Source organism: Electrophorus electricus, chromosome 1, assembly GCF_013358815.1.
Source record: "Electrophorus electricus isolate fEleEle1 chromosome 1, fEleEle1.pri, whole genome shotgun sequence".
Lineage (NCBI taxonomy): Eukaryota > Metazoa > Chordata > Actinopteri > Gymnotiformes > Gymnotidae > Electrophorus > Electrophorus electricus.
The window spans coordinates 27,823,631-27,843,683 of NC_049535.1; the positions used below are offsets into that span (position 1 = coordinate 27,823,631).

The 20,053-nt window shown below is 40.6% G+C and overlaps 2 protein-coding genes across 6 annotated transcripts in view; both read left to right on the forward strand.

The window, feature by feature from the left end:
* Positions 1-497: 497 nt before the first annotated feature.
* The window catches only part of znf652 (zinc finger protein 652), a 19,862-nt gene continuing 306 nt past the window's right edge, over positions 498-20,053 (forward strand). Inside the window, exons 1-6 of one of the 5 annotated variants that reach the window (XM_035525417.1) lie at positions 498-818; positions 7,835-9,344; positions 9,951-10,098; positions 12,021-12,136; positions 13,689-13,833; positions 14,749-19,146. In XM_035525417.1, the coding sequence (XP_035381310.1) occupies positions 8,325-9,344; positions 9,951-10,098; positions 12,021-12,136; positions 13,689-13,833; positions 14,749-15,350 (2,031 nt within the window). In that variant the 5' untranslated portion in view covers positions 498-818; positions 7,835-8,324 and the 3' untranslated portion in view covers positions 15,351-19,146. The other 4 variants (XM_027014615.2, XM_035525406.1, XM_035525422.1 and 1 more) reach the window with 4 other exon arrangements.
* The window catches only part of phospho1 (phosphoethanolamine/phosphocholine phosphatase 1), a 2,393-nt gene continuing 1,532 nt past the window's right edge, over positions 19,193-20,053 (forward strand). Inside the window, exon 1 of the mRNA XM_035525431.1 lies at positions 19,193-20,053. This exon is cut by the window's right edge and continues 1,532 nt beyond it. The gene's annotated coding sequence lies outside the window, so the exon portion shown is untranslated.

Here is a 20,053-nt window from a genome sequence, read left to right on the forward strand (position 1 = left end):
ACCAATCTGTGTATCTCCTATGGTTCTTCAAATTCATAAATTACAGTATTGTTTAAAAATGTTTCATTATTTTTAATAAATAGTAAAATAAGCATAATATTAAATGTTCAGAATTTGTCACTTAAATGTATGTATTTTGCCACATTCCCAAATAACATTCCCAAATAACCATTTAATATAAAGAAGGTCTTACATGATATTGTAGAGGCAAATAACGTTAATCCAATGCAGACAATTAGAGGCAAGTCTACAACTAGAGAAATTGCAGTCTCAGCCTTGTACTCCAATAATTTAGGCAAATAAATGTCCTGTGGATATTGAAGTAATTCTTCCTGTCATTATTTACATCGATTATTTTACTTTCTTACTGGACTACTTATTGGACTGGATTACTTTGTGGAATGATAACGAGCACGCGCGCCATACTTTTTGCAGCCCGGAAAAAATCGACGGCGACATGCGCGCGTACCCAACCCAGGCAGCTTTGGTCGCCTGGATGAGCGAGGTGGTTGGCGCGTAAGACCTAGGCCAGCCACGTAGCGAGAGTTGGGCAGTAAAGCTAGGCTTTTACGCGGTAACTGTAGAAGGCTGTGCAGCTGCAGACGGAATAAATTAGTGACAGTTTATGTTCATCCTATGGAACACTTATGCAAGCAGTTGCAAACTATTCGCACATTCCTAAAACAGTGAGATGATTAATTTGTGGCAGGCAGATTTTTGTCATTTTGCAGTCAACAGTCATTTTGCAGATTATTTCTGGATCTTACTCTGTGCAAGTTGAAGTGCATGCGCTGAAGGAGAGGGCGCTCGTGCTTCGGGTGAGTAATCCAACGAGGAGCACAGATCGCTAGCTACAAGTTAATTTGTTGATTTGCATTTATTTACAAAGATGACAATCGTTCATCTACTGAAAAATATACAAGAAATCATCACGCCAGAAACTCTAAAGGTATGCCGTTGTCACAAATAAATCATGTTATTTTTAGAGTTATTTTCGCGGGGTGACTTGCATTCGACAGGGTTTTGTTCCGAAAGGATTCCTGAAAATGTTCGTTTAAATGTGAAAATGTGGTTTGCAAACAAAATATAGCACGACGTTACTCGTCGCAGTTCACCTTTGCAGGTGGGGATGGTATTAACTAGCTATGCAACGAATCTGAGAAAATCTCGGGTTCAATGTGTTATAAATCTGGGCGGTTTGGGGGTTAAAAAAGTGAAAGTCGTCCGCGACGAGGATACGATAGCTTGCTATTTGTCGGGTGTTAATTATCCTTACAGTCGAAAGGGTCATATATGACGAGCACCAATAAGGAAAAATACGAAGAAGCGGCATACCTCGTCTTATGTTTGATATTTTGTTAGCTAGCCAATTGCTAACTACAAGAAACCCATTTCACGCAGCTGAATTTGTGCAGGCAATCAGTACTAGCATGCTGGCTATCTGACTAGCTACCTCTGGTTTACTTGACTAGCCAGCCGAACGGCCTGCTGTTCGTCTGTCGTTTTGACCAACCAAGGTTTCGTTCAACTTAACCCTTTCTTTGCGTCGTTTCCCGAAAGTTGGTCTTTGTCAGTGAAGTGCCGTCAGGCTGTCGACGTTTAGGAAATTGTTGACGGTTTGAGGTTCTATGACTATGCCCTTTATAACTTCGCTAGTTTTGGTGGTGGACTTTGATGATAAATGGTGGAAGGCGCAGATGAGGCCCCCACCAAACTGCAAGCTTGCTAAGCACTGCTAACTAGCGTACTTCTGGCCAGGGCAGAGGAATTTCCACTTCCCTGCTCTGGAAGTTTCAGGCCTCTCTAATCTGTCACCGTATAAAATACCCATGATTACAGTGTACGCTGAATGAAACACCTACGACAGAGTTTCAGGGTAATTTTGATTACGTCGCTAATTAACTAATTATTTGCTTCGTTAGCTAGGCTAGCTACACTTTTTGGCTGTTCCCGCTTCCATTATTGCCATAAATCCCCTTAACATTAAGCACGCAAAATGTGTAACTGTATCTGTAATTTAACAAAATCCACACACCTTTAATGCCGATAAGGCTGCGCAACATTGTCAATTTCAACTCAAATGTTGACACGATGAGATGTATGAATGTGAACGCGTGATTGTTTTTCTGTGTTGAGTCCAAGAACATTTTCCTGCGGCAAAATAAAACATATCACCTTAGCAGTTTTAGTACACAAAATACTAGTTAACTGTCCTGTCAATTCTTGAAGCCGGTGGTACACGTCACCTAGATGTTTTAGAAAAAAGTAATATATAAGCATATAGAATTTAGTGGCTATTGATTTTTAATTAAATGGGACCGACCACGTATGTAGGGAAAGAAAACTCATAGACAGCACAAACTTATCACAACCCCACAAAAGAGAACTGCTGAACAGATGGATGGAAAGAGTAATCTAATCCTGATCATTGGTGTTGTCATACTGGATCACAGAGCAGGCAAATCGGTTAAAGAATGCAAGTTTATGTAAGCATTTAATTTTGTTTTTCTTTCACTATTCTTTCTTACAGGTTTTTCAGTACTGAAAATTCTCCACCCCCACACCCCCTTTGTCTATGATATATTGACCTAGGATTGTTTTGTATGAACCAAATGGCAATCATAACCTGCTGTAAGAATAATTCAGCATTTTCCACAACCAGTGTCAGTGAATAGTTAATTTCATGGCCCAGGAAGTAGTTGCATATCCTCTGTCTAACATCTATTTATGAAGGGCACATGTTTCTCAAGGGTGAAAAATGTGCAGAATTCTCACTGGTATATCCAGATGATGCTCTACTAAATTGCCAGGCACAAAATTTCACATTGATAACTGAAGTGCAAAACTCATATGTTAAAAAATACCTGCATGAGACAAAACATTTATTTGTTTCATGTTTGAGCATTCTTGAGTTACTGAGGTGGAGCTAGTTTCAGAATGATTCAGCTAACTGACTTAGCCGGCAATAACAAATATAGTCCTAAGACAAGGGGGAAACAAATCAAGATTTAGAAGGCCCAGAACACCCCTTTTAATAGAAGCCTCCCCCTCCCCTCAGGAGTCTTCTCATCTGAAGTTGTAGCCAGTATTGGGGCAAAGGCTTGGGGCTGATTTGGGAGTGGGCCAACAGGCCTGCCGTTAATGTCTCCTTTGGCATTGACTATATCCAGATGATGCTCTACTAAATTGGCAGGCACAAAGTTTCAGATTGATAATTGAAGTGCAAAGCTCAGATGTAAAAAAAATATATACCTGCATTGAGACAAAACAGCAAGATACTGTGAAAAAGAAAGTTATTGGCCTTTAGTCTATGAAATGTTTTACATTTGACACCTGTGCTTTTCCTTCCTGAACATCTTGAGGATTGTGAAACTACTAAATATTGCAACTGCGTAATTGTTGCTGAAACCCGGTGTCTTCTTGAGAAAAAAAACAGCCTCTTTTTTACTCTCAAGATGACCCCAGGCCTGTAAATGTAGGCAGTGTGCGAAAACCCTGTGAAACAAACCTTTAGAAAAAAGCACCAGAAAAGCTTTAGTGTGGAAAAACTAAGTCAAAGTTGCTAAATCTTATTGTCTTTCTAAATCATCCATATTAAGATAATTCTCAAACGGTTTCCCCACAGCAACATCCACCCTCTGATGCTTTAGTGTCCTGTTGGATCACTGCTCAAAGTGCTTTGTGTTACTGTTGTCAAGACAGCAGGATAATTTTGATCGTCCTTGTCAGTTTTGGTTCATATATGCAACCAGGGTAGTCAAGCAGTTTAATTACTTACTTGTCTTCCAATAAGATGACCCCCCCCCCCCAAAAAAAAAAGAGAAAAGAAAAGAAAATCTTTGCTTCATGCTTTTTCTTTCTGTATGTGATCGGCTCATTTTGAATTCTTGGTGTGGAGTCTTGGTTGCAGACTAAATTAGTAAAGGTAGGGTCATTTGCAATGGCTTAAGTTCATTACAAGATTAATTTTCTGAGAGGCAACACTATTTTAGGCCAATAGAAATATTATACAGATGTAAATATGTAATAACCACATGAAGCATGAGTAATTACAGTAGTTAGATTTTGATAGTTTGATGATTGCCTGCATCAAAGGGAGTTAGTTAGTGTGTGACACAATGAGTTATGAAAATGTGTGAGTCGTCATCATACCCACTCATGAGAAAAAGAGGATTATCTTGGAATTGTAAAAGAAAAATCAAGAAAGACAAGGTGGAAGACTAAAAGAAGTAGTGTTTTCTTTTAGTGAGGGGCTTTTCCTAATTACAGACAAGTATATGACTTCATTCTCTAGTAGGCCTAGTGCCTTGTTAACACACTGCATTATTAAATATCACCTCTTAATCTTTGTGTGTACATGTACATTGATATTAGCTTGTACATTTTGACACAGGATTGCTTTTACTTTTTGCATTCATGAATAATTAACATGTTAGTCGATGCAGCACTATACAGTAAAGGTACTTGAGCTAGAGACATAGTGCTCCACCTAATGCCAGAATCATAAATCAATTTCTGTCCTCTGCATACAAATGCTTAGCTTGTTTTTTTGACTGCTTGATTATAAAGCTGGCAAGAGCAAACATCTTGCATAGTGATTAACCTAACATTGTGAAAACAAATCATCACTTGCAATTTAGAAAACATTTGTTCTTTACTTGCGTGTTTAGGACAATCACAAAAGACAGTCAGAATGGGCCAAGGTCAAAACTAAACAGCACAGCCAGCCATGCACAGGGGACATCTATAAAATAGTCAAAAACAGTAAAAAGGCAAAAACCACTGGATCAAAAATACCAGCCAGATGAGCAAAGGGATAATCCAAAAGAGTAGGTCAAAAAATACAAAAGGGTAATACACATGGTTTACAGGTAGAAAGAGAATAGTTGGCAATACTTCACAATGAGTAGAACTAAGGTTTGGGTTTAAATACTATTAACAATTGACAGTAAATGCAAAACAGGTGAGAGAGTTCAGTAATCTGGTGACTTGGCTCCTCTCACAGTTCATAGACTCAACTGATCCAGCAGGTGACAGAGACTGACCATGGGAACATCGTCAGTCTGAAGCATGACAAACTATGCTGTGTCAGTGTCTGCAGTCTATAAGATGCCACTATGCATTCTTAAACAACCCCCACTCCATTTATTTGTTTCATGTTTGAGCATTCTTGAGTTATTCAGGAGCTAGTTTCAGAATGATTCAGCTAACTGACTTAGCCGGCAATAACAAATATAGTCCTAAAACAAGGGGAAATAAAATCAAGATTTAGAAGGCCCAGAACACCCCTTTTAATAGAAGCCTCCCCTCCCCTCAGGAGTCTTCTCTTCTGAAGTTGTAGCCAGTATTGGGGCAAAAGCTTGGGGCTGATTTGGGAGTGGGCCAACAGGCCTGCTGTTAATGTCTCCTTTGGCATTGAAACCAGCAAAACTTCAGTTTCTTGCTGATTAAACCATCTGCCACAGCGACCGGTTTTCATGCATACATACTTGCATGCTGACAGACTGTTAGATGCAGGTTTACAGACGAGGAGAGAATGAAAAAGGAGTATAGAGCACCCACACATTTCTCCTCTCTGTGCACACCTTTGCCTGTTCATGTACTTCTCCATTTAGAATAGGTTACAACTGAGAGCTTAAGGAACATGCATAAATCCCACCGTCTCTGCATGTAAAACTGTCCCTAAAAGCTTGCCCTTCTGAGTCCCACACAAAACCAGGGGAACATGAACACATTCTAGAAAACAAGACTGTCTGCAGAGTAGATGTGACCCTTCATGCACTCATAGTGTGGTCACACACTTGGTACATGTGTCGATTCTCAGAAAGCTGCAGAGTACAGGAAGAAAAGTATTTTGTGTGTATAGGTGTGGGTGTATGTAGATGCTACCTGGGTGTGTGTTTGTGTGGGTTGTTACTGCACTGATCACCCTGATGTAGGCTGGTGAATAGTCATCAGTTCGGTTTGTTTGCATGCTTTAAGGGTAATGTAAATATCTGTGAGGTATTAGACACTTGCTCTGCTTGCACACACTCCTTGGCAGGTATGCTGTATGCACATGCCCACACACACATCCACATACACTCAGCAAAGATGAGGCTGTGAGACTCAGGAAGTAAGGGCTAAGACCGTTAAGTGTGGTTAAACAAAGCTATTTTTCTTGTCTCCCATTTTATTGTTAATTGTTTATGTATGTTTAAGGATCCACACACTAATCATGATTCTTAACCTCTATGCGTCAGTAAGGTCACTCCGAGGTCATCGGAACAACTGCACCTTAGTCCACTTTTTCAGGAAGATACAAGCATCATCCTTTTTTCTTGTTATAAACATTCCTTGAAAACACAATTAAAAACAGCACAAATGCAGTCCCACAGATATTACTCATACTGAAAATGTGGTTATGTCTTTGAAGGGTATAACTGCCAATGCTACCAGTTGACTGACTCTTCACTATGCATTCTAAACACGTGGTGTAGCAAAGACTGCTTTGGTGCTAAGTTTTCTAGACTGGTCAGGGCTGTCTAAATCTGAAGTGAAGGTGTTCATCACAATTAACAGAAAAAAGAATTATTAAATCATAGCAGTAACGTGTGCAGTGGTTTTAAATTACTCACTGTACCCCAAAATTAGTTATTTCTAGATTGATGGTTTATCTTGTTCAATCTGTAATATTGCATGAAAATTCCTACTACTTTGATATAGATTGCTTGCTCACCCAGATTTGCAAAGAAATCTGACTTTTTTTTAATTGTCATTTTATAAATTTGTGATTTTATTTGGATGTGAATTGATCCAAGTTGCAGTTTAAGAAACACAGGCCTATAATTGATTTTTTTGAGATATTAAATATTCAGGTGTGTGTGTGTGTGTTTAAGGGTTTAGTTTTCTCTACTCAGCTTCTTTGTGGTTTCAATTTAAGTCGCTCACACATGCTCCCACACAGAAGTGAAACAGTTGTGGTTAGGAGAGTGTGTATGTGTGTGTGTGTGTGTATGTGTGTGTGCGCACCTATATTTGTAAGCATGGTAGTGAGATTTTTAGATCACTGCACCTTAACCAGACAGCAGTTTCATTTCTCTCTTCCACACACATGTATACTAATGTATTGAGTGCCTTGTCATTTGAAGATTTAATAAGATGAAAATCTCTGCTTTAATATGACTGGTTGTGGAAAGCCATCAGGTAACATTACCTCTTATATAATGCAGTGTTCGACAGTTGTCTTTTGGTAAATAATATGTCCTGTTTGAATTATTCTCTTTCATAAGCACTGCTATGTGAAGAATGGGTTAGCGATATGATGATATGCTATTGGTAACACTAGAAAGTAGTCATAATATCCTTTTTCTGAGAATATTTCAGGTATTGTCAATGCTTCTAGAACACTAAAAAGCTATTTATATCAGTGATAACGAGCCTGTAAATAACTGGTGTTGTAACACTATTAAAACAGTACTGCATAGTAACAAGTAGCTGATTGGATATTTAGCCCATTGTTTGCATGTTTTTTATTTATTTGTTAGTCAGTTGTCAGTTTCTCTTTCTGCTCCCTGTTGAATAGGGAGGGGGTTGTTTGGTGAGCTTTTTTGACACTCATACCTTGGTGTTACATTATGTTTGTTAGCAAACCTCATAAAAACTACATATAGTAGCATATATAACATCATGAAATTGTCTCCAGGTATTGTGATATTGTATTTCCTCCATTTCACCCCAATCTACTGTAAAGTTTTTTTTTACTGTAAATTTTAATTTAGACCTTGTGTTTTAGCAACATACAGAATTTAACTGAAATTGTCAGTTTTTCTTTTATGTTCTATCTTTCTCTCAGGCAGTTGTTATGACCACAAGAGGCTAATCTTACCACAAAGGCACTGGCTTCCTAGCGGATTCAGAAGACTTAAGAGGTGGCAATGTCTTTATGATTTGCAAGAGTTGAGTCACAGAGTGGCTGTCTCTTGGAGAGAGGCAGAAACAGCTCAGATCTTGAAGTCACCTGAATTGGTCCAGTGTGTGCAGGGGCTTTATGTGATCACTGTGTGTAACAGAAGCTGCTCACGTACCATCTCCTGCTCTCCATCGCTCTCTCTCCTCCTGATGTGGAGGGTATGGAGGCTCATTTTGGGTTGGGCTGAGGTGTCACTCTCTTCTCCTGCCTCCTCCCTTCATTGCACTGCCTCGAGGGAGGGGCAGGGGATTGGATCCTGGCTGTTTTTAGCTGCCTAGACTGTTGAGCATCAAGAGAACAGGGCAGACAGCGCAAAGCTCTCTATAGAGAGAGAGAGAGAGAGAGACACAGACAAACATATACACACATACAAATGAAGTCGTGCCAAGCACTGAAGGAAGAGGTGTCTGCTTTAGAAGCCATGTCACAAGAAGAAGGGCAAAGGACTCATCCTGCACAGACCTACTACCACTCGGCCTCAGTGGACAGTGACCTATCAGTAAAGTTTTACAAGCAGGATGGTGGAGCCAAGCCCTACCCTGTGTTAGTTGACAACAAGATGGCCACCAAACCGATAACTCAGACGGTCCCTAACCTCGAGCCAAATCCTGGCCCTCTTCAGCAGTACTACAAAGAAGGTTCCGGAGGGTCTGGGACTGAGGGAGCCACACAGCGCAGGCACGATGGCATATCTGAGGACACGGAGGATGAGGAAAGGGGCGAAGAAGAAGAGGAGTTTAAACGAGCACAGATCATTGTGGAGGTGAACCTGAACAATCAGACTTTGCACGTATCGAAAGGAGACAAGAGTGGCTCAGTGAACCCCGCTGGAGATGACAAGACCGACAGTGAAGAGGAGGAGGAAGAGGAGGAAGGGGAAGAAGATGATAGTGTAGAAGAGGAGGAAAGTGCAGAGGAAGAACCTGAGGACGAGGAGGACCAGGATGAGGAGGAGGAAGAGGAGAACGAGAGCCGGAGACTGCGGGCCAAGCGTCCACGCCGAAGCCGGGTTAGTGTCCAACCACAGAGGAAAAGTCGCCGCGTGACTGTGGCAACTGTTACTGTGGCCACGGCAACCACTGGCATGACAACCAGGGGGCGAAGGAAGAGCACCGAAGTCCTACCTCAGAAGCGCAGGTCCACCCGCGATGGGAAAAGCGCCGCTGCCTCCTCCACGTGTGGTGCAGGGGGAGGGGCCAAAGGAGATGGGGAGGAGCGAGAGACACTGGCATGCGAGAAGTGCCCGCGGGTGTTCAACACCCGCTGGTACCTGGAAAAGCACATGAACGTTACTCACAGGCGCATGCAAATCTGTGACAAGTGCGGCAAGAAGTTTGTGCTGGAGAGTGAGCTGGCACTGCATCAGCAGACAGACTGTGAGAAGAACATCCAGGTGAGAGAGAGCAGAATCAACCTGATGAAATGGTCCCAGTAATCAGCCTCTTATAATCACCATGTGTTTAATATGAAACAGTTAGGATTTAGGGTGCTCTGTAGTATTTGCTGTATTTGTAGACTACAATTATCATTCCTTTGGTACTTATTTGAAGTGTACAAAGGCTGTGTAAATATTTCAGTCTGGTACAAAATGTTAGTTAATAGTAAATAGTAAAATAATAAATTGTAATAAAATAGCAGACTGTTACATATGTAACTACCATATGAATCAAAATGTAATGACCAGAGACTTGGAGTCAATGCAGTGTTTCATGTCCCCAGCAGAGGGTGTGAGAACCTTGCACAGGTATTAAGAGGGCAGACTTTGACTATAGTGTCAAGCTTTGACTATAGTGTTTATAGTTTATGCCCTTGGAGATGAGGAAATACATTGAAATGTGTGGGTATCTCTAATGGTAGTATCTTATAAATGTGTTTGGGTATCTCAAAATGGCAGTTCTAATATGCGTGTGTGTGTGTGTATGTATGTATGTGTGTGCATATATGTGTGTGTGTGTGTACGTGCGCACGCATGTGCGTGCATGCATGTGTTCTGTTCCAGTGTGTGTCGTGTAATAAATCCTTTAAAAAGCTATGGTCACTTCATGAACACATTAAGATTGTCCATGGCTATGCTGAGAAGAAATTTGCCTGTGAGATCTGTGAGAAGAAGTTCTACACAATGGCCCACGTCCGCAAGCACATGGTTGGTGAGTAACATAAGTGGTGTTAATTTCCAATTTCTCCAAAGCTCACTCCCAAGCCCAAGGTAAACAAGACACACAAAAAGACATGTGCTAGGCACTCACTAAGGCACAGTTTGCTTTTAGAGTGTCTCAGAATGAGGAGACTGTAAAGTCAATAATCTTGCTGAATCTAAACACACTCATCTTAAAGCTGCACTATGTAAGTTTGCAGTGCAATGTATTGTAAGTATGTAATTGCATGTAACGTGCGGAAGAACATTTTGTAATGTGGGTCGTGCTGTGTTCGATTCCTTTGAGTGGATTTATCTGATGATTGTGAGTATTCAAAAAGAACTCGGACACAATGTCCTCTGATGACATACCATGAATGATCTACAGCTGTAGTCAAAGTTAAATTTATTTGCCGATTTTTACATTTGTTGTCACAAAACAGCTTTACAAGTGAAAGTGAAAACACGTTCACCGAGTACTATGTTAAAGTTTAGCTGTACGAGTAGCTCCTGGCATCTCTAGGTTGCTTTTGTCAGCATTGTGAGCAGTTTAGCTGGGAACAATATGTAGGCTATTTGCTGAGCCTTGAAACTAGCTTTTTGGGCTGAATAACCATTGCTTTGAAATTGTATGCTATTAGGTCCGTAATTCTGTCTATCCGCACTTATGTCAAAAGTTAGCTAACATAACCTTACGTAAGCCAGTAGCCCAGTGCAACCCAAAGAAGGTGTCAGCCAGCCTTTCAGTCCCTCTCTACCAGCCCTGTGCCCTTGGCAGTGTGAACCTAGCACTCTGCCTAAGTCCTAACACCTGGTTCTCGTTGCCTGTTGGTCAGCTCAGCTGTTTAATCAGCAGTTCTCCACCATCTTAACACACACCATTGCAGTGCTCCATGTGCTCTTGCGCTGCTGCCGTATCATTCCTGTATCTGCTTCATTCCTGTTTTTCATGTTTCATTGTAGCCTACATGTATTTAGTGTTCTCCCGTGGCTAGCTAGACAAGTGGTGTGCAGTCCTGTTCTGTAGTGGTCGAGTAATCCATATTATATAATGGTGGTATATTCCTGGGCTATGGTGGTGTTGTAATCGAGTCCTATATCTAGTTTACTGTGTTCGTCTCTCCTTCGTTCCACTAGCGTATGTTTAATTGGCTCTGTTCTCAGTTCCTGATAATGTTGTTCTCTAACCTGCCAAAGCATGCATCCTTGTCAGCTTGTCTAACATTGCTACGTTATGTTCGTTTAGCAAGCTAGCCATCAGTAATCATGCATTCTCCAGATATTTTAATTCAGGCTCAAGACATAAGACATTTGACCATAAGGAGAAAATGTAGCTACTTTTTGTGAAAAGAATGCATATTACGTATAGCAGTGATGGACAGACGTAAGCACTGGAAAAGAGCTGAAAATAATGGCTGGTTTGTCATACAACAAAGGACAAACACTGAAGCAAAAAATTTAAAAATAATTGGCCAATAATAGCAAGTTAGATACTCAGGTAACCAGCCCACTAACATTACTCAAGTAACCAGCCCATCGAGCCAGACCTCCTTTTTGAGGCTGTGTGTGTGATGTTAATACGTAAAGACATCTGACGTGGTCCAACAACCTCATGCTAAATCTGACTGACAGCTCTGACTATTGAATGAATATTTCATGCTTTATAAGGTGACTCACAGCAATAGCACACTACATATTAGCAGCTATTTATTCCTCTTGATTCAGTAGTATGCCTGCTTTCAGGTTTACCAAAGAAATCTTACATAGTGCAGTTTTAATGAACACTTTGAATGTTAATGTGTTACCTTAACCATGATTCACATTTGACGTTAGATGAGCTGAGTCGTGTTCGCAAAGAAGCCAAATGTGATACCTTCATTCTGTAAGAATTACTGCACAAAATGCAGATGTAAATGTAACACTGTCTCCCCGCAGCTCACACAAAGGACATGCCATTTACATGTGAAACATGTGGAAAGTCCTTTAAGCGTAGCATGTCCCTGAAGGTGCACTCTCTGCAGCACTCGGGAGAGAAACCCTTCCGCTGTGAGGTAAACACACGTTCACATATATGCATCTGCTCTCACAGTCGCTTCAGCTCTCAATGGGAAGTCCTGGAAGGGTAGAGTAAGCTCTTTCAGGATATACACACACACACACACACACACACACACACACACATACATACACACACACACACACACACACACACACACATACATACACACACACGCATTCATAACTTCTTCCATAGTGAGATAAAGCAAACACATGTACACAAAACTGAAATGTATATACTCCCACAAACACCAGGATAAAGCCCACTTTGCGTGTGTGTGTGTGTGTGTGTGTGTGTGTTTGTGTGTATTTGTTTTTGAGTGTATGTATTGATGAACTGGTACAAATAAATTTTAGTGACGAAAGCTATGAAAATAAGGCCCTGTAGCAAAATAGAAATGTACATAAAATGATGTTTAAGTTTCTGTTTCTAGAGGTTTCGATGTCTGACCATATTCCTAATAATATAAGCATGCTTGGAAGCTGGGAAAATAACCTGCCAGGGTGGAATCAGGCTGTTTATAGCTAAATACAGATTTGTATTTGTCAGACCTGTAAGCTCTGATGTTACTTACCATTGGCCCATGTTTGGTTATTTGCACTGTGTATGGAAAGTCGTGCTTGCTTTTTATTTATGATCAAAATGTAGCATGCTTGCCGTAGGTTGAAACTTTGGCGCAATTGGCTTAACCATAGTGTCCTGCGCCATGGCATACTGACTCTCCTTCATGAACATCACATGATGCCAGTCAGCCTGGAGCCTGGCTGGCTCTGCCTGACCAGTGGCCTTCTCTTCGTTCTCTTGTTTATTAAATAGCTCATGTGGAGGGAAGTGTTTGTGTTTCCAGTAAGCAAGAATATTTACCAGACTGTTCTTTTCCTTGTAGTTCATTTAAGGCCATGTGTGAAGAGACGGATTAAGACCGATTTAATGTATTAATGCATTAATGATGCTGTTGGTTGTGAATAAGTTTGTCTCTTTTAGTGTCTGTGGGAGAAGGTCTTAAGGTTCACGTTTGGTGCCATACGGTCATGAATTCTGCCATACAAACATGAACCTGAACCTGAAAAACCTTCAGCGTCAGCAAATTTCAGTGTTTGTAGACTCTGCTTTTCTTGGGCTGGGTCTGGTCTGGATGTGGTCTGGGTGTGATGGATATGGATAGAGATGTGTGTGTGTGTGTGTGTGTGTGTGTGTGTGTGTGTGTGTGTGTGTGTGTGTGTGTGTGTGTATACATACAAACATACATACATACATTTTTATATATATATATCTCTATCTCTCCCCAATTTGTGTGCGTGTGGACATTCATGGTGTGCATTCGTGTGTGTGTGTGTGGGCATGTGCATGAGCCTGTATGTACTCAGGCAGGGCTGGGCTGCCTCATGTATAAATAACTTCATAATGACAGGCTTATAAGATGTAATAGCAGGTTATGTCGGATATAGTATAAAGTGCTGTCTCCAGTTCGTATACAACTACTGCTTTCACCTACACTGTGTGTGTGTGTGTGTGTGTGTGTGTGTGTGTGTGTGTGTGTGTAGAACTGTGATGAGAGGTTCCAATATAAGTATCAGCTGCGGTCTCATATGAGCATCCACATTGGACACAAGCAGTTCATGTGTCAGTGGTGTGGTAAAGACTTCAACATGAAGCAATATTTTGATGAACATATGAAGACCCACACAGGTGAGAAATGCACACACGCACACACACACACAGATTGTGCAGCACAGCCATGATGTCACATTGTCCTCTGCTCCCCTATGTACGCTACCTAATTTTCTCTCTTCTTTCTGAGAGTTTTAAGGATAGTTTGTTGTGGAACACACCCAGAGTGCTCCAGATGTGGCCTTTAATATTGTGTATACCTCCATATTACCCAAGGACTCATGCGCTCTCTCTCTCTCTCTCTCTCTCTCTCTCTCTGTGTGTATGTGTTTCTGCTCACTGATCCTAAGCCACTGTTATTACTTACAGCAGGGTTTTAACTTGGGCCTGACTATAACCTAGGCTTCAAAATGACAGATGAATACTATATATATATGACTAATGGTACATTAAATAACTAAAGAGTTCTATGTATGTGTGGTATGCTAGCTAGGAGTGACTGGGGTGTACTATGTATAAATATAGCTAATGTTTTTTACTAAATTGGTGTTTATTAGCCATGCTTGGCAGTCAAAATTATTGCAGTCATTATTCTGTGGTGAAAATGATATTATAAAAACTCAGCATCAGTACCTGGTGTTTGGATCCACTATGCCCCTGTATGTGGGAAGATGTGCAGCTATGAAATAAGTGCTTTTTTGTTTATATTTTATTTCAGGGGCCAATGATTTTTCTGTCTTTAAGCATTTCTTTCTTGAAACCACAGTCAGGAATATTTAAAGCCATTGGGAGTTGGAGTTGCATTGAGATTTTGGTACACACCCACTGATTTGTTCATTCATTCAGTTTGGGCGCTTAATTTTCATGGATTAGGTTTTGATTTTGTAGTATAGATTTGGCAGTGTTTGCTCTTTGATTTTCACTCCCTTTGTCCCCTTCTCTAACGGTCTCTCTTATTCCACTCTCTTTGTCTCTCATTATCTCTCTTTATAGGTGAAAAGCCTTTTATCTGTGAGATCTGTGGGAAGAGTTTCACCAGTCGGCCCAATATGAAGCGCCATCGCCGGACACACACTGGAGAGAAGCCATACCCGTGCGAGGTGTGTGGCCAGCGCTTTCGCTTCTCCAACATGCTCAAGGCGCACCGTGAGAAGTGCTTCCGGGTCACTAGCCCTGTAACCCTTCAGCCTGCCAGCATGCCCCTGTCTGTTCATCTAACTGGCCACACCACACCCTCTGTGACTGGCCACACCCCCAGCACACCCCAGCCCTCCCAAGCAACATCCACCATTGCAGCAGCCAGCCAAGGAATGATTAGTTCCGCCACAGTACCTGCGCCTCAACGAGGTGGAATTGGACATGGCTTTTCCCATTTGCACATGCAGGCCACACCTGCCCAGCACCATCAAACACACACACATACCCCTGTGCATCACACTGGACACGCAACCATGACAAGCCACACCCCTCAGCATCTCTCAGTGCCATCCTCTCTCCTGCCTCCTCCTCCTGCCCTTTTTAAGAGCGAGCCTGTCAACCACTGCGGACATGAGGACTCGTATTTGAGACAGGGTGCTACACAGCAGCACCACTGAAACTGCACAACCCTGTGTGCTGTTCTGACTCACCACTGTTGTCATCATTTGTGTAAGAGTCACCCTCAGCAAAACATCTCTGTGTTCGGGCACTCAGTCGCTGACTCTGCCTTTCCCTGACAGAAGCTTATTAAATGTGATCACAAAGAATTTTTCAGACTGGTGACCTCAGTGACCCTCCTTTCAAAAACAACACACATGCAGATAACCTTCTAAAGCATTATTTTACACCTTATATACTCTTATGGAAAAAGATTCCACTTGCATCATAATGATGAAAACCTGCCTCTGTATTTGAGTTGGCACAGTGTCTCTCTGCATCTGTTTCAGCACGTCTCCCTCTCAATCTGTTTTGGGAGTGTCTCAAGATTTGTTTTGAGGCAGTCTCTCTCAGTCCGTTTCTTGATGTCACTCTCTCTGTCTTATTCTCTGTCTTTTGCATTATCAGTCTCTTCTGGTCAGTGTCCCACAACGTATCCAGCTGCTGCTGCCAAGGTTCTACGGGTTCAACTTCATTAGTTGTAAAAGCTCTTAACTTCAGTTGTTACAAATGCAGTTTCACCTTCTGTACACAGGAATACAGAGTTATCATAAATAGTATAAACACTTTGTGTGTGTGTGTGTGTGTGTGTGTGTGTGTGTGTGTGTGTGTGTGTGCGTGCGCGTGCGTGCAAACCCACACACTATAGGGCACTTAATAGATAAGGTAACACAAACTTTTTGTTGTGCGGGTGGTGGTGTCAAATTGTGTTCTGTTGAAAATGCTTTTGCTGATGAATTTGGAAGGGAATATTTTGGAAAAGGAGTCATGGGTACATTCTGGAAGATCTTGGTGGATTCTTTTGGAGGAAAGAGACTGCTGAGAATGACCAATGCTGTGATGTTATGGAGGACTGAAAGAAACAAAAAAGAATAATGAATTAATGATGTTCTCTATGATCTAACCCACTTACCTGTTATTTTTATTTGTGAAATTTGTTACTGTTTTTTAAACTTTTAAGTGTGTCTGTTTAATGAGCTGAATGAGATGATCACAGGTTTATCAATAGAATGTGCAGGAAGGGTGCTGTAGTTTGTGACTGTGCTCATGTGAGTGTATGTGTGTCTGAGAGTGTGTGTAACCTTTTTTGTCACTGTCATTCTGGTGGTGCTGGCATGAATCGCTGCTTGTTAGGTGTGTCTTTTACATGACTATCATGTAAATGATAACATGGCATGAGTGTGAGAATGTTTCAGAAAAGAAAAGGTTTGCTGTCAGGCCTTTTCTGTTGGCTCATTAAAGTGTTGGTTGTGTGAGTCAGTTGCATGCATGTGTGCATTTAAAGCCATGTTTCATTTTCTGCACTTTAGTGCAGCATTACAGGTTTGAACTGTAACTGACAAAACATTTTTGATCGTGTGTGTGTGTGTGTCTGTGTGTGTGTGTGTGTGTGTGTGTGAGTGTGAGTGAGTGAGAGAGAGAAAGGAAGGGAGACTTGGCTTTTAGAAAAGGAGGACAGCAGCAAAGAGATGGGCCTTCTATCTCACCTATTACCTTTGCTTTGATAGCTTGACATTGCCCCTTAATTCCCTTTTTGTCTCTCTTTTCTCTCATTTATTGTTATAGGTGGTTGTTATGTTGGGATTTTTCCTTGTTTTAACCACTACTTTTTTCCCTTTTCTGATTCTCCTCCTTTTCTCTTGGCTGATAGAATGCACTTTCTCCTAGTTCAGAAATGTAAGCAGCCCGTGGTAATGAACCCTCTGGGGAGATGTGTTAAACCAGAGTAGTTTCCCCTTGTTTCCACTACCCGACTGTAGCCATCTGTGATTGCATCACTATGTCTGCTACTCAGATGTGCAGCTTGCCAACTTTTAAATTTTTTTATTATTTTTTTTTAATTGTAAGAAATGACATATTAATGATGGGCCTTTTTTTTTATAAAGTTCATTTAACATACTTTCTGCTAACTTTAGGAAGTAAAAGAGTAAGTAGCCATATTTTTAACTTTGTTGCCTTGTGTTTGGGGAGGGGCGTGTCCTTAATCAGGGTGTGGTCATCAACAACACTTCCTGTGTCTCCCCTTTGACACTTTTATGTCTAGTTCACAGAAAACAGTTGCCAGGCATGATTGTGGAGAAGATTAAACAGTGATTAGATAAATGTGGTTTTCAGAAACATTACCAAAATACAGGTTACTGTGCATAATCTTCCCTTTGACTGGTATCATGTTCCAGGAAGGCTGAAAGCCTCAGCCTGTTAATGATCAAAGGCCAACAACCCTAGACAGTGGTACAACATGGGTTCTAATTCACTCAAAGTAGCTGTGATTGTTGATGAGGTTTAAGCATTGTTCACATTGCACAACCTTCCCACAAACATGCATACAGTGTAGTACTCTGATGATGTTAGAATGATTCCTTTGAAAGGTGAATTAGTCTTGACTCTCAAGATCATGCAACAAAAAGGCAGAATTACTCGCCATTGTAGCATATGTTTTACTCCCACATTTTACTCTTTCAGAGAGTTCATTTCTGTGGATACAAGAAAGGTTGTAAGCTTATGATGATGCAGCTCTCCCTTAAGCAAAGATTCTCTCTCCCTCTCTCACCTCGTCCCAAAAATGACTATTTGCAGTAAGACCAAGCTTATAGCTTAAGATGACTAGCAAAACCCTTAAGGGATAAAGTAGTTCAAAGGGCATGCTTCATGTGTAAGATGAGTGTTCTCTGTATTAATTATCTGTATGTAGGTTACAAAGGGATGTGATACTGAGAAATTGCTTAGCCTGTTTTCCTTTAGGTTTACAGACAAACAGAGGAGCACTGACCTTTGGTATATGCACATTTGCCACATGACCATTCTCTTTAAAGGATTTTTACAAGTACAGGATTAAAGTGGATCTGAGTAAGGCATTTTGATCTCTGACCACTACACTCTGATTGAAGCCCACACATACAGACACACCACTTCATTTCCTACACCACTGCTCAAAATAACCTCTCGAGCCAGTTCCTAGACGGGTGTTATATGCAGAACAGTAAGGGAAGAGAGAGGGGAGAGTATAAAGATCAAAGATACAAAGCTTTGCTTACAAAATCTGGGAGAAATAGGAGGGTTGTGTGCCTGTGTCTACATACTGGTAATGATGCTCTTGTCCAGGGAAACTTACAAAGGAAAGTTACAAAATGATAAAATAAATGAAGCAATAGGAGGTAATAGAATTCCAGATGAACAGTGTTTCTGAAAGTGTTTGTCTATCAGCTTTCAGCACAGCTTTCTATAAAGTGAAAGGTTTATGTTCAAAATATAGTTTAGATATAAAACATTTTAAAACAGACTAATTGCTAACAATTTATGCTTAGCAGCTCTAAATAAATTATATAACATATCGAAAGATTTAGTATTTTTATATTTAGTTTAAGTAGTTCAAGTATTTGGAGAAAAAACAATAGGTTTTTAAAGACTAAATAAATCACTGAAATTCTGTCACATCATTTCTCCCTAGTAGTCTGCCACTTACCAAAGGGAATGCATTTTGTATATTTTGGAGTCATCTACACACTTCGTGTGACTGAGTGAGTGAATGAATGAATGAATGAAAAGGGGGAAAAAAAATCCATCCCTTATATCTTCGAGTTCTCGCTGAAGGCGGGGCGTATTTACTCTCCGGTGACAGTTCTGTGTAGACATAAAGCACAACCCACTGGATGGGGATGCTTCCCAACTATAAATTACGCGCTCAGCGAACCCAACGAGTCAGAAAAAAAGATTTTTATGAGCGACGGCGATATGTTTTCTACTGACTGAAATCAGGTAAACCGTCACTCTGGTGCCTTGGTGAGTGTAACTTAGGTTCTCATATAACTTATCAGTAGTTATTATATTGCAACAGAAAGGCAAATTTGTGAAAGTGGTTAATTAGCGAGCGTTAATTAATCGTGGTTTGCTGTCTTAGACTACGGAAACATTAAATAAAATCAGAACCAGTGGGCATATATTATGCCTAGAGGAATATAGAGTATTTTGTGGCGTGACCATCAAGCATCAGTAAACTATCGGTTACAGTTTGGGCTGTGGGAATTTCGAAATGTACATCGTCAAAAACTGATCCGACAGAGTGGTTTATATAGCTTAAAAATATTCAACCGGTGTCGTGGGTAATTTTCAGAAAACTTGTGCAGTAAATGTGACAATGTCATTCGTGCTTTATGGGATAGGCGTTTGTCGAGTGATTAAGAACACGGTCTCGGCTTAAATATCCAGGAGAAACTGTACAATGTATTGACAAATACACTTTTTATTAAAGTTTTAATAAAAAGTGTGTCGTTGGTCAAACACTATTTAACATACTGAACTTTTTTTTTCTTAAACACTATAGTCCAGTCGTCTTTCTGGATGTACTATATTTTCAAATAATCTTAGATATTTTTGTTTAATTGTATGTCTACTGCCAGTTGTTCTCTAGCCTCGATTATCAACGAGCATTTGGGGAGGTATATTATTCTAATGTAAGCATAATTACTTAGGGAACTGACTTTTACCACTATGGTTGTTAAATCGTAATATCTCAGGGGAAAAACAGGTTTTCATGTATACTGTAATACATCGATTCTCCTATTTCCAGTTACATTGTTTTTAAATTGAAACAGTATAAGGAAATACAGTCTGACAATACAGTGAGTTTCATCTACATGATACATTTCTACACTGCAAGGAAAAA